This window comes from Phallusia mammillata, chromosome 2, assembly GCF_965637545.1.
Source record: "Phallusia mammillata chromosome 2, kaPhaMamm4.hap1.1, whole genome shotgun sequence".
Lineage (NCBI taxonomy): Eukaryota > Metazoa > Chordata > Ascidiacea > Phlebobranchia > Ascidiidae > Phallusia > Phallusia mammillata.
This window is the reverse complement of record NC_137253.1, coordinates 10,370,776-10,386,236: the sequence shown is the minus strand read 5'-3', so window position 1 is coordinate 10,386,236 and position 15,461 is coordinate 10,370,776. Positions and strand designations below refer to the sequence as shown.

The window sequence follows — 15,461 nt, the reverse complement described above, 5'->3', positions numbered from 1 at the left end:
TACACACCCAGTAGTGGGATTCAGCCGGTTCTATAAAACCGTCTCACAAAATTGTATAAGATCAGCGAACCAGTTAGCATTACTGGTTACTGTCAATGGACTTTTTGTAACAGAACCAACTGAAAAATATGACTTTTGTGATAGAACCAGCATAGAAAAAAATTGGAATCCCACCACTGTGTACAGCTGTGCTTGTTTTCGTGTTTAAGCATAACAATTAAACTTTCGAGCCTAACGGGAAAACGACTTGGGTTCGGGCTCTAATTTCGGCTGATATCTATGGGCTTACTTGGATTGTGTACGGTTTAGTGTAGCTTATCGTAAAAAGGAATGATATCAGCTAGCTATAAGGTAAACACAAGCGTTGCTTCATGTAAGCGTTTATATCGTGGTTAGGTTCGCTGTGTAAAAAACAGGAAACTCGATAGCGCTCGGTTGGTTTGCATTGTAATAGATGATTAATTCTGATATTTCCTGCTTTACTACACCACCATTGCATAACATGTCAGCTCTAAACGTTTCTGCAAACGCGGTGTGTATTGCGCAATGCAGTAAACCGGTTGACACTCCTCATTGCTAAATGTCATGATTTGATTCACTTTAACGTTTCGTTTATGTCATACTTTATTATTGCCCAGTATGTATGTCTTCTTTGTATTCTATACAGCTCTAGTGGGTTTTCATATATCCATGTCATATCAGGCTCTGATTTCGGTCCTGCTTTCAATCCCGCTTACAGCTCTGTCATATTAGTTAGCAGTAAACAGTGCCGGATTAACCATTAGGCAAAGTAGGCACGTGCCTGCAGGCCAGTAAAAAAATCCAGAACACCTTTAATGATTTAGCAACACTAAAAATTCTAATTTTTTAGTTGGCAACCCTGATTTTTGAGCCACTTATAAAATGTGCCTACAGGCCAGCAGACCCTTAATCCAGCACTGGCAGTAAACTAAGAAATGCTTATTATTGTTGTTAAATTATATAGTGTATTTATTGTGTGTATCTTTTATAACAGGAGTTTGCAACCTGCCGCCCGCAGGCCAAGTGCGGCCCATCGAATAAATGTTTTGCAGCTCGCAGAAACGCTTGGAATTGAAATGTACTGTAAACCGAGTCCAATTATTCAATATTTTTGAGCAGATTAATGCGTCTGGTGTTATTTTTTAGTGACCTGACTATAAAGTGGCTGGAATCAAATGTGATTTCTACTTATAGTTGTTAATTCAAAATAGGCATATTTAGCATTCAACAAAGTAAAATAACCTTGTGTTATAGTATAACATAACAGTTAAACAAAGGTGCGGCACGCCATCTAATTATCGTAATTGTATTTGGCTGCACAGTGAAAAAGGTTGCCCACCCCTGTTTTATAACATAGCTATCAGCACTTTTGATGTAGCTTATCTTGAAAAGGAATGATATCAGCTAGCTATAAGGTAAACACAGGCGTTGCGTTATGTAAGCGTTTGAATCGTGGTTAGGTTTACTGGGTGAAACACAGGAAAGTCGATAGCGCTCGGTTGGTTTGCATTGTATTAGATGATTAATTCTGATATTTCCTGTCTCACTGTAGAACCATTGTATGGCATGTCAGCTCTAAACGCTTCTGAAACCTGGTGTATTGAGCAATGCATTAAATCAGAGGTGGGCAACCTTTTTAACACCAGTTAGGAAAATGTAATGCTCAGGAGGGCTGCACATCAAATAAACACTAATTCATACTTTCAGCTTTAACTAGAAAATCGCATGTACAAGCGAATATGAATATGTTGCCGGATACTAAACGCGTTTAAAGCCCGATGTTAACTCCCACACATCGATTGTGAATACGGAAATAACTTTGTCTTGCAACTCCAATAATGCCATTCTCATACGGATCGCCTCAGTACAATTTAAGTCAACCTGCCTGGCAAAGGTCTGTTACGCCTTTACCGTACCAGACTAGTGTATTGTTGCAAGCAATTTTTTACCATAACAACGTGACACTTTATGAATGAAGAATGTTTTGTAAAAGAAGCTTTCCTTTCGCGTTCAACTGCATTAGTGTAGCTGTGTAGCCTATGGGTTACATCGTACTTCAAACAGGAAACTGAAAGAGAAAAAGTTCCAACATGATAAACACTCAAATAGCCTTATGTGGGAGAAAAGTAGCTGGAAAAAGATGAAGGGCCGCAGATTGCCCACCCCTGCATTAAACGGTTGACAATCCTCACTGCTGATTATCATGTTTTGATTTTGTGCACCTGGATAAATCGGAATCACGTTTTAGTTTTTCTAAAATTTAGCAATTCGGGGCTGGATTTACAATTGTACAGTAATATTAAGTAATCCAACTTTCGAGGTCAAATCCCGCTCAAATTTCGGTTTGCTTGCAACTCGTCAAATGTTTTTAGTTTTTAAATGTAGAAACATAAGATTGGCCACAGTTAATTTTATGTCAAAGCAAAGTGATGTCATATGAAAGTAAAAGCAGACCCATTTACGTTTTTGAAAACACGTAGTTACAAAGCTTCGATCAACTGCGTAAGTCAAAATGTTTAAGAGATAAGATGATAAATATAAAAGTCGATGGCATATTTGTCAGTAATATATTGTTGCAACTACGTGTATCGTTAGTACGTTTTTTTTTCAAAGGGTGCAGTTGCAACCAGCCATCGCAAACCGACAGATGACTAAGCATCCACCAATCCTCGCGTTCCCCGAAATTGCAAAACAAAGCATTTAGATTCTACCAGGTTGCTCATTTCTACATTTAGACCTTTACAGAACAGTCAGTTGTTCTCATTTTTGCTGGTTCCCAATCATTCAGAGGGTCGATTGACGATGGGTTTTACAGCACTGTGGCGGTTGGTTGTGGTGCTGGTTGTCCTAACAACAGGTCAAGGTAAAAACAAATTTAATTTGTTCTTAAACACCAAATATTAATTTTGCGCCAATTTTAGTTGATGGATTTTGTGGCGCTGCTCCCCCCGACAACAGCGATAGTGGACTAATTTCTATTGATGGCAGTTGTGAATTTGCCTCAGTATTAATTACAAAGCCATCGACAATTTATTTTTATTCTGGCAGAATTGCTAACGGAGACCAATGCCAGGTAAACAAAAGTTGATGCATTTAAAGTTAAGGTAAATACATTTTGTTGTTCATTGCAAGACATGTGGTCATGAACAGGTAAACAGGAAAAAAATGGTCATTAAAAGATTGAGGGAATGTTTCGTATTTTTGCAAATGGGCTGCCATAATTTGAATTGTGGTTTTGGGTCGTGGCGTTTTCGGCTTCACGCAAAAGCTTTTCCATGGAACTTTTTTTCCGATAAAAAGAAAGTATACATGGTACCGACGCAACAAAGTTCCAGAACTACCTTAAACGCCGTATATTTTGCATTATAATTGCCCGATTATTATAATTGTTGCAAAAGTAAGTTGGCCCGCAAAAGTCTGCACCTGAAAAAAATGGCACCGATCAAAAAAGTTTGGACACTTCTACCTTAAACTCACTGAGAAAACCAAAAACAAACCTAAGAACCGCTAAACTTTAGTTTATACCCTTGTTACGCGATCTCAAAAATCTAATATTGAACCACGGTTCCGAAACATTTGACTCGTCAAACGATGGTGCCTTTTTGCTGATTTCGTATGATTTTCACATAAATTAGTTTGCTGTTCCTTACGAAACAAAATCTTTTATGTTGGATTTCAGTGTTGCAACCAATCCCCACACTCCGTGAAATTTTTGGCCCTGAAATTGTTTTGTTTTTGGCCGTGCAGGTTTTTGACGGAACAGATGAAACCGCAACACTGCTTGGTACTTTTATTGTTACTGGTTGGGCGACCGGTGGTGTACGTTCATCAAGTGGGAACTTATTCCTCACATGTACAAATAGTGGTCCTAATCCAATTGTTTTGAAACACCAATTAGGTATGTCTTTATATGTCCTTCTTCTATTAGACACTTCCATAGTTAGAGCGATTTATGCTTTTTACGATCCTAAGTCGTACATATAAGCTAATTATTTTACTAATCCCTTTTTCTTGTGCACGTTTGAATAAAATTGAACTTTCAAACAATTAAGAATACGGTAAATGCTATAGCCAAAGATCAGTAAAAATAAACATAAATTTATAAATTGAAACGGCCCTGGTGCGTTTATGCCAGCAATCACGGCACACTCAAGTATAAATGATATGCATAGCCTGAGCTGTGTGCCCGTTAAATATCCAATCACCAGCACCGTTGACTACCTCGTATGCAAACAATAGGCCTGGTGTACTATGTGCACTATCAAACCTACCTGCTGCATTATCAAACCTACCATACAGCACCAACATTGTTTGCAGCGATTGAAGTTTGTGAGGAAACGTACACTGAAGATTTTACTAGAAGAATTGAAAGAAATGCACCGTTGACTGCCGGCGAATTTTGCGTTTGGAGGTTTGACGCTCGTGTTGGATGCACTTTTCATTTCGATCTGAACATGACCTTGGGACCGTCAGACTTTATTTTCGTAAGGAATGTGTTGTTTATTTTTGCTTTACAGTAAAATAGTGATTTTTTGTTACTGTTACCTCAAAAACAACCAGGCAAATTATTTACAACGATCGTATTTTTATATAGATAAAGTTATCTGATCTTCTCCTGACTTTTTAGATAAACTGGGCTGACGATGCTTCAGAAAAACTTGGGGACCCATCAAGATATGGATTCACATCTATTGGACTTGAATCTTCCCAAATGAAGACAATTTCGGGCGACAAAGTGCTAATTCAGTTCATTAAAAACGATGTACCAGTGCCATCTGACGAATACTTTCATATTAACGTGAACTCTTGTAAGTGTGATTTTGGCACATATACAGTTTTTTATTTGATACCTTCGAAAAATTCCCTTTTTGTGAATTTAATATTTTCGTCCTGGTTCGTTCCTACGTTTTTATTGACATCCATGCAATAGCATGGTTCAGCGGTAACCTCATTACCTCTTGTTGGTTTGCAGCATGTCCACCCCTTCCCCCTCCCCCTGCACCTATTGAATGTGGAGAAACAACGATTATCACGTAAGCGTGGTTAAGGTTTTGACTGGGCATGTGTTTGCAGTCCATGTTTAAATCAAACAAAGTGTTACTTTAAATAAGTGTCAGAAAATCATCATCTACCTTGTACATAATCTATGTTGTGCTTTATAGCTTAGACGAAGAGAATCTAAACAAGTTGAACGCCTCCGAACTTGACATCTTGTACATCGCACCAAGTGAGGATGTCAAACCTGAAGATGTTGATCCGAGTTGTGTGACAAATATACAAAACCCATATTTTGTTTTCAACATTACTCAATGCGTCCCAGTAGCTTCGGTAAGTCGTAAAATGCAAACAGTCTCTTTGTGGATGCAAATCACAGACAAAAAATGTTGGGAAAAAAAGCTCATTATATTGACCTAAACTTTTACCAGTAGCATAGTTCCCAACAAGGGAGGGGAGAATTTTAAAATTTGAGGGAAGGAGTTTACTTAATTTTTTTTACATGTGGTTTGTAAGTAAACACTTTAGCTCTAGCTATTTAACCTGCAAAGTTGGTAAACACGCAATTTTAAATAATGATTTTATAGTTGCATGGCTTAGCATCTACTGTGTAATAAATTAGAGAAGAATGGCAATGTATTAACTTGTTAAGTGATGAATTTGTCAATAAAAAATGTGACCCACTGCCTCAAACCATAACGCATTTTAAACCTTTAAAACTTGTTTGCCTACTGTGAACTGAATGTGAATAAAACCAACAGAAGCACCGAAAACAACATCTTGCTGACCAAAATGTACTTTCTATTGAATATGTATGAATTAAGAACAGCCCAATGTTTTCTTTTGCAGTTGTGCAACATAAAGATTAATTGTGAAATATACCGTAATTACTTTTTGCCCAGGAATCCGACGGTCTCATCAAACTAACGTACATCATATGGAACCAAAAATATCTTGATCTATCGGCTCCCATTCAACGCTACAAGATCTACTGTCTCAACTTGACTTGTGTATTTGATGCCAATGTTACAGTCAGCTCATCTGAAATCAATCCAGAGATAATGTAAATATTACAATATCAAGTTATGTGAAATGTAATTTGTACTTACACTTTCTGGTTTCACGACAGATACAGATGCTAAGCACATTATTAAACACACTTTCCGTAATAATTCAGTCGGTCTTGTGTTTATGCAGGAAAATTGGATTTGACACGGATCCAGCAGAAGGGGAATTTCAGGTGTCATTGGATTTGTACAGTGACGATTCACTTGAAGATCCACTGAGCGACGGTGACACAGTTATGGTTTCTGACTACGTTTTCGCCAAAGTGGAACTTTCTGATCTTCCCGATTCCGCCGACAACTTTCAAGTGGATGTAAGTTTGCAATGAACCGTTTTCAGTTTCTGTAAATGTTTGTTTGAAATCGCTTCGCAATCGAAGTGGCATTTTTGCACCCTATTCAGCGATACATGTGTAAAGTGATAAAACATAAGTTAAGTGGTATGAGATTTGGTAACTCAACCTAGATCATACAGGAAACCGCTTTTATCGACTGGTCAAAATATTACAAATCATAATCTTGCTTTTATTGTTGTAGATGACGTCATGCTGGGCTACAGAGGGAATGGAACCAACTTCTACTCCAATATATCCCATCATAACAGCCAGGTACAATTTTCATTTATGCTTATCTTCATCAAAGTGAAATCACATACATCGTAAGGCCACCTAGGTCTCCATGGAAACAATGCAAACAAATTGCTTTAGTAATTTTCCTGTCAACTGTTCAGGTGGGAACAAAGTTTGGACCATTTTTTTTCATTGTGAAAACGCGTCCCGTTTTTACATTCATATAGCATTTTTTTCAAAACAATGCCAGTTTAAAATTTAATACTGCTCAAAAAGAAAAGAGCAATCAACAACGTTGTAAGAATAATTGCCGAAGCAACAGTGCTTACTAATCAAAATCAATTAACAAACTTGTTTCAATAGAATCAGTTCTATACATAAGAACGATAAGAACGACTGAAATGCCCTTTTGGGGTTTGTTGACTGTTTTTGATTAGGAAGCACTGTTTCTTCGTCAATTATTCTTACATATAATTTTAAAAATAATCAGTGATCGTCGACGAAAAAGATGCCTACTACTTGCGGGATAGATGCTGTGCCAAACACTAAATGTCAGTCAACAACATTGTGTGTTTTTTCAGCTGTCCTGCATCAAACCCGTACGATCCTGCCAATGCAATTGTGGTGATGAGAAACAGCCACCCAATCTATGGAAAGTTCAAATTTCGTTCCTTCGTGTGGACCAACGTCACTGAACAAACCCTGTACGTGCACTGTGACGTCACCATATGTGATACTGACGCAGGAAATTGTCCGGATGAGGTAAGCGATAACGTCATACTGATGTGGATCAAAAAATGATCACTAGTTTTTGGAACGATTAGTTAAGAAAAACTGTTATTTGCAAGCGGTAGAAACATCTCCTTCCGACAGGTCAACTTTTAACGCTGAAAATCACTTAAATACGAAAAATAACGACTTTCATGGACTAAGCAATTAAGTGACCAACGCGTTTAGTCAGTGAAACTAATTGCCCTTCGTCCATTTTAGTGTGACAAAAAGCGCCGCCGTCGTCGCGAGATAACAACCGCTGGAAATAAACAACTCCTTTCTGCTGGTCCAATCATCATCTCCTCTCAACACACCAACTCCGAGCTCCAGAAGGAAAATGATGGGAAAAGGGTGCAATATGTTGATATTGAGGAAATGCTACGATCCATTCAAGATTCCCACGACCAGGAAATGTATGCTTTCCTTGGAGTTGTGCTGGTCGTTCTCATCTGTGGTGTTGTGTATCGTTTCGCTTTAAACTAGTGAAATAGTTCGAAGAACAAAACTAAGTTACTGCTGGTTTTCTCAGTTACTTACCGTAAAAGAATATTTGAAATCAAGACCAGGCAACTGTGTAAAAATTGTTTTCAATGTTTTTTTTGCCATCGCTGTTTTCCAGATCGAAATATCTTTGGGCTCTTCCGCGATATTCTTTCGCTGTTCATGTGTTGGCATTTGTATTGTTCTTCTTGAGGTTTGTGTGTTTGTTCAATTGTAACATCTATATTCGTCTGATGCTTATACATGGTAATAAATATGAGATTCTGTTTAGCAAATTTGTTATCTACGACCTTCTTCGTTCCAGACAGATTTGCTGCAACAGTATAAAAATGTAAAAAAGTGTTTTATTTTCCGGACAGACAATTAGCAGTTGCATTATCGACTGCAGACTAGAATGCTAAAATGTGTAATAAAAGTTTGGTAATAATATTTATCAAGAACATAAATTTACATTTTTAGCTTAATCACAAATCTTGCACCTGATTAACTATAATGTCACAAATGCCATTTGCTTGCATTTTATTAAATATAGGTTTGTAGCGGAAAATCTCAGTTCTGGCCATTCATTTGAATTTTAACTTAAGCGTTTGCGCAAGAACTTATTCCATGCATTAGTTTCTTTGTGGGTCAATGTTTAAAAAATATACTGTGAAGACCGGCGAAGCACTTATTTGAAATTAACTTGATAAATGTACGACAAATTGATATATTGTATATTTTGTTCGCTATTGATATGTCGCTGTAACTCCGTGTAGCAAATCGTTTCAAAACAGTACATGGCAAACCGACAGATGACTGAGCCAAACACATCTTCTAACTCTTCTACTCTTGCGAAACGTTGTTAACGTAAAACAAAGCATATAGTTCGCACTAAGGTAGATTAATTCTTTTAAACAACTAAAACAAACTGTTGATAGCAGTTGACAGAAAGTTGAAAATGCAAACGACGTTTGTTTTCGTTTGAAACATTAAAGATAGTTTGAGCCTTGGCGTTTTCTGTTGTTGAATATTTCGTCATAGTGCATGAACTTATGTGATAAATACCATATAAAACAAGACGCTCAGTGCATAAATCTACTAAAAGCCACGATGTTACCCGTAACGGAAATTATACACGAAGGCTGAAACTGGACAAGCAGTAGTTGCAGTTAGGAGAACTGCATTACACGGTGGTATAGTTTGCTTGAGTGAACACATATGAATAAACCCGATATTTCCGGCCCGTGGGATTATTAGGCATTTAAACTGGAAACGCATGAACAACTGATGCGCGCTCAACTTTAAACCACAAAGCTTGGGTTGTTGGCACTCGACAAAAAAGTGCAATAATGACATTTTGCTTGTGTTGTGTAGTATAAACCCAGTTTCTTTCAAAAGAGTCGGTGTTTGTCAATTTATTTTACTCGGTATAAGTTGACTAAATATCGTCTTTATATCGGGACGGTTCTCCTCAGCTTTGGACATTGTTTGCTAATAATATGTTGCTGCAACTACGTGTAGCATATCGTTTTAAAACAATCTATGGCAAACCGACCAAACACATCCACCAACCCTTCAGCCAAACACATCCACCAACCCTTTTGCTCCTGCAAAGCTTGATGGCGTGAAACAAAGAATACAGATCACATAAAGGTGGTTTATTGCTACTGGTGGTCGAAACGAGATTGACCAATTTGGTGGGTATTGTTAAAAAGTTTTTGGTGGAGATTTGATGTTAGAAATGTTTAACGTTTTGGGCGGTATGTTATGTTAATTTTAAATATGCATCAATATTCTTGCACCATCTTATGGGATTTACAGAACGTTGTCTAGATTTTGTTAAGGTATCCTATATTTTTCTACTAGTAAAGCACTAAACAACAAATGTTTTCGCCAAAGAATCGTCCCTGAACGACAATTACAACATAAACTGCTGTTTAGATGAAGTATCTGATACGCATGTATGTAAACCTCACACAAATTTAACTTTCCTGGAAAGGCATTTTATCACAATTATAGATGGACGGTTGCGTTAAAAATAAATCGCAATGCCATCGAAGTAGAGCTAACAAACCAAATCAAGGCGAGTTACCCTGTAACCATAAATGTACTAACGCACAAACTCAGCTCGAAATACCACATTTTAAAACTTGCCTTTGTGGTAATTTGTTGATTAAAATTTAACCTGTTCTTCTTGACAACTACATCTGCATAAACTGTTAACAAATCCATGGTCTCAAAGTAAACACCTTTCTGCCCAATAAATATTATTTCTAGTCACTGGAACATTTGCAAAGGCGTTGATTAAAAATCGCTCTGTTATGGCTTAATCTCACCACGAGGCCAAACATACGCTAAAGTGTATACCCACATAGTCGGAGCCAAAGTCTATTCGGAAAACTATGAATGCCTTTGCCGAAACAGTATTTCCGGATAACTCATGATTTCAAATTAGTGTGTTATTGTAACATTCAAATGAATCATATCAGACACAAAATATTTTACATCTTTAAATGTTGTAAAGATTTTTTATTCCTTGGCAAAGTGTGTGACTATTTTTAAAGATTTTTACCACTTATTCGTTTTCTAAACTGAATTTTTTGATATTATTTTGACATGGTTGTTCTATTTTAAGTAGGGAAATATAAGTATGGAATGATTCATAATTTTTTTGTTACGTTGCAAGAAAAAAATCTGCCTGTGAAATTTTGAGGTTAGGTCAGAGTGGAAATTCCTCTTATACCCGGTCTGCGGTTCTCGTCTGTTTTAAGTAGACGGTGGCGGGGAGGCAAAGACCCCCTTAGGTTTGTACAGCACGGCGGCGGCAATCGTCGACATTTTGGTTGTTTGGTGTCTTTGAACGTACAGACATCCTAAAATCTGAAGAAAATTTACAAACGATTTTGGTTATAACCCATCATGCTGGCGATATAGCAACAAAACATTACGTAAAACTGCAACCTGTTTGGGTTGGTGCCTTCTTTATGACGTCAATCACACAATTGTTTGCCAGTGAATGTTTAATCAATATTCTTAACAATGTATTTATGTGCTGTAAACCAAAGTCTATATAAAACACAAGTTGTCCAACTTATTGTTACGCAATAAAGCCTATGTAGCCATTTTGTGTCCAAAATGATACTGTGTGTAGAGAAAAATAACACGTAAATTGTCTGATTTTTACAAACTGGAGAGCATAGACGCGAATTTGATTCGCCAAATTGAATGAAAATTTCGGGCTCTAACATTTCAACGCAATATTAGAAGCTAAATTGCTGTTTTCATGTAAATTTGGCCGCTTAAGTTTCATGTAAACTTTAAATATTTGCGTTCAGCGTGCATTATCACGTTCAACTGTTAGAACGCAAATGTTTTATTCGATTTTACCTATCAAACTCGCCTTAAATCCCACCAGTTGGTAAAAATCAGACAATTTATGTTTTTTCCCTATGGCGTCCATGTGGCTCTATCGCGTAACAATGAGTTGTACTACTTGTGTTTTATATGTACTTTGCTGCAAACAATTTCAGTTGATACAAAGCAAAAACAACTTGACAAAACATCTTTAAACGCTGCTAAATCAAAATAGATATATATATTTAATTTTTGTTTTTTTTATTGATTTTGAATGTGCATTCTATGGAAAGTTTGTGGGGATTTAACTTTGTGTTTGATTAAAACTATTCTTGTAGTTGCATTCATTAGTGACGCCACAACTAGTTGATTTTGTGTACTAATGTGTATATTGTGTATACGTGTATATTTGTCCACAAAACTAAGCAAATAAACAGTTAGGATAAAACTTAAAAATAAATAGTTCAAATTACGGGAAGATTTTAGAAAGTGGACTTGTGACCATCGTTTTTTAACACCAATGTTGACTTCGAGTCTCAACCTTAAAAAGCCAAGTCTCAAATCTCACTAGTGCCACTTAACGACAAAGGCACGTAAACTGAATGTACACAAGGGCATTGGGGGGAAACACAAAGCGTATTTACGCTGTAGGTACCTTCGATGTGGTGTGGGGCCCAAATAAATGGTTGTCACTAGCTCTAGAACACTGCAATGACGGTTAGCTTTTCTGGCCGGGTTTGGGTTTGGGTTTCATTAAACAACGGGCCTGATTCGGGCCTGACTTTACACTCATTGTCAGTATTTTTTTGCTTTACCCGACCTAATGTCAAACAGCCATAAAACGCCTTGTTGAAGACCGATTGTCTGTTGTGTTTGATGTATCATGCTTTCCTGGGGCTTTAATGTATTGCTATTTCAATCAAACTTTAGGGCCAAAACAGGCTTCTCAAGAACGAATCGGGTTGCGGGCTTGTAACTTTGACTTTTAGCCGGATTCGGGCTCCAATTTTAGGCCCGTTTAAAACTTTGTAAAGAACTACACCAGACCATGTATTTTAATACAGGCCCAGAAATGCTACAAAAACAGCTTCCCACAATCTATTCAAGAAACAACAAAACACACAGATTCCTTGAACGCCTTTCACTGATTAACTATCATCAGCCTAATGGCTTCTTTTTGTTGGTAATAAGGCACACCGAAAATTGCAGTTAAAATGCTTTCTTAAGACAATACCATGCAAGAGATGAAACAATCTTGAAACAAAACAAAAACGTAAGCCTTGTAAGGTCATATTCAGTGGTTCTCAAAGTATGGGTCGCGACCCAAATATAGGTCGCGCAGGGTCAAAAAATGGGTCGCGCTGAGATAATTCAATTCTACCCTAACGAACTATTACTTAATTAGGTAAACACAACGAATTTACTTAATGCCAGGGAGTCGCACCGCTTGTCATATGGGTTCAGGTTCGGTTCGAGTTCACTTGGTTTTGTTTTTAATAGTTCGGGTTCGGTTCCGGTTTTCAAAAATGTATATTTTCAGGTTCGGGTTTTGTTCCGGTTTGGGCGAATTATCCGGTCCGAACCAGTTTGCGGTTTTTAAACCGGTTCAAATTTGTATTCATTTAATTTAATTCCACCCATTATCTATCTGGCCTTATCAAACTCCAAAAGAATTTTGCCCATGCACTGTTATTTTTGACACACCATAAGTGTTAACTCGTGTACTTTACATTCTTTCGAAAAAAAAACACAAAATATATAACAGACTGTATTTTTTACTGGTTTGTTTCCGGTTCCGGTCCAACGCCAAACAAAATATGGGGTTCAACTCCGGTTCGGGTTTTAAGAAAATCGTAATTAGCGGTTCGGGTTCGGTTGGGGTTTAATGAAATTAACCGCTCAAACCGGTTCGCGGGTTCGGGTTCAGTTCAGGTTCGACCCCCTGCTTAATGCAGTAATAAAGTCACCTCACTCGACCACGCTGTACAGTAAAATGAACCAATCATTACCACATACAGACAATAGCCTTCCAACTTTACTGTTACGTTCATGGCGATTGTAACGTCATAGCACGGGAAATAATAGGAGAAGTTAATGATGGGAAACTGAACTTGGAGATGTAACAGATAGCGTTAAGGATCAGTAAGTATTCGTACAAGGAACAATGTTTAAATTTGGGATTCACTTCTATTCTTTCAATGATCATGGTGCTACAAAGCCGCAATGTGTGCTGTGTTATGCAGTGTTGGCGAACGAATCAAGCTCGTTCAGACTGCAGCCATTTTTACATGGCCAGACTCCTATGCGACTACGACGTGGCCTCGAAATTGCACTACGTCTTGTTATCGAACAGCACAGTTAAATATATTAATCATTTGTTTGTAATCAATCATTGTTTCATAGAACTGTGTACTACAAATGGTTGTCTGCGTCTTTTTCAATTTCACCCATATCAGAAAAAATACATTTTTTAAGGTTTGGGTCGTGAGGTGTTCATAAAACTCAGATTTGGGTCGCGGTCAAAAATGTTTGAGAACCACTGTCATACGCAATGCCTTCCGTTTTTCAGACTTTTACACAAAGGCAATGTAAATGTTGGCGCAGGCGATTCAATCTAGGGGCATTACCCCATAGTTGCCACACAAATTTAACGCATGAGTGACTTCCAAGAGGTTATTTTTTTACAACCTTCAAACTGAGGTTTGGGTCGTGAGGTGTTCATAAAACTCAGATTTGGGTCGCGGTCAAAAAAGTTTGAGAACCACTGTCATAGTTGTTATTGTGGTAGTTTCTTGAAACTACATGCTTTGGAATACGCCTGAAATGTGCAGAGTTATTTGCCTGGCCAGTTTTTTTGGCGCCTATGTTCTGACTTGTTTTTCCGGGCCTATAATTCAGGCCTGATTTCACATTCTGTGTCCAAAATTATAAAAATGTAATTACCAAGCTTAGTAGCCAGTTGCTGGATGAAACCTAATGCACAACCGCCCTAACATATCTTGTTTTTGTCATGGTTTATTATCGCCTAGTGCAGGGGTCTCAAACTCAAACTGGTTTGGGGGCCAAAAACAAACTTTTAAGTAAGTCGGGGGCCGCACTATCGACACATTTGTTATAGTGTAACATGACACGAAAAGACATTGCGTGATTAAAAAGTGAAATGTGCATTAATGCCACTAACTACATTAAAAAACAAAATTGTAATAAATAGGATACTGATATACAGTGTAGCAAAGTGAAAGAGTCAACTGTGCTATATCGCTTTGTGTGGAAACAATGGCATACAATGACGCAACAATGTATAAAATATTACGCAACAATCGCAATTGCTGATTTTAAACATGATCTCGCTCAATCAAACGCTGCATATACCACCAGTAGAGAATGATTGTACCATGTAAATTCACCGATCTTATGGGATATTCCGCCTAAGTAAAACACAAAACTTTTCAAAATTACTTCGCGGGCCGCACAAAAACCCTTGGAGGGCCGCATGCGGCCCGCGGGCCGCGTGTTTGAGACCCCTGGCCTAGTGTGTTTTTTTTTGTACAGCTGTACTTAATATTATGTACACACCCAGTAGTGGGATTCAGCCGGTTCTATAAAACCGTCTCACAAAATTGTATAAGATCAGCGAACCAGTTAGCATTGCTGGTTACTGTCAATGGACTTTTTGTAACAGAACCAACTGAAAAATATGACTTTTGTGATAGAACCAGCTGAGAAAAAAATTGGAATCCCACCACTGTGTACAGCTGTGCTTGTTTTCGAGTTTAAGCCTATCAATTAAACTTTCGAGCCTAACGGGAAAACGACTTGGGTTCGGGCTCTAATTTCGGCTGATATCTACGGGCTTACTTGGATTGTGTACGGTTTGATGTAGCTTATCGTAAAAAGGAATGATATCAGCTAGCTATAAGGTAAACACAAGCGTTGCTTCATGTAAGCGTTTATTTCGTGGTTAGGTTTGCTGTGCGAAAAACCGAAAACTCGATAGGGCTCGATTGGTTTGCATTGTAATAGATGATTAATTCTGATATTTCCTGCTTTACTACACCACCATTGCATAACATGTCAGCTCTAGACGTTTCTGCAAAGGCGGTGTGTATTGCGCAATGCAGTAAACCGGTTGACACTCCTCATTGCTAAATGTCATGATTTGATTCACTTTAACGTTTCGTTGGTGTCATACTTTATTATTGCCCAT

General features: G+C 37.7%; 1 protein-coding gene across 1 annotated transcript; it reads left to right on the top strand.

The window, feature by feature from the left end:
- The first annotated feature begins 2,638 nt into the window (after positions 1-2,638).
- LOC145214160 (uncharacterized) lies at positions 2,639-8,032 on the top strand. The gene is made up of 12 exons (XM_080082633.1): positions 2,639-2,884; positions 2,943-3,094; positions 3,769-3,919; positions 4,339-4,505; positions 4,649-4,829; positions 4,994-5,054; positions 5,184-5,349; positions 5,919-6,079; positions 6,214-6,394; positions 6,618-6,688; positions 7,231-7,411; positions 7,640-8,032. The coding sequence occupies exons 1-12, from the start codon at positions 2,824-2,826 to the stop codon at positions 7,901-7,903; spliced, it is 1,797 nt and encodes a 598-aa protein (XP_079938759.1). The 5' UTR covers positions 2,639-2,823; the 3' UTR covers positions 7,904-8,032.
- Positions 8,033-15,461: the final 7,429 nt, after the last annotated feature.

Bases quoted from the DNA above. Each gene is read 5' to 3' on its own strand.
- LOC145214160 (XM_080082633.1), top strand. From the start codon at position 2,824: ATGGGTTTTACAGCACTGTGGCGGTTGGTTGTGGTGCTGGTTGTCCTA. The intron at 5,055-5,183 runs GTAAGCGTGGTT...TGTGCTTTATAG, and splicing joins GGAGAAACAACGATTATCAC to CTTAGACGAAGAGAATCTAA. The intron at 6,080-6,213 runs GTAAATATTACA...GTGTTTATGCAG, and splicing joins GAAATCAATCCAGAGATAAT to GAAAATTGGATTTGACACGG.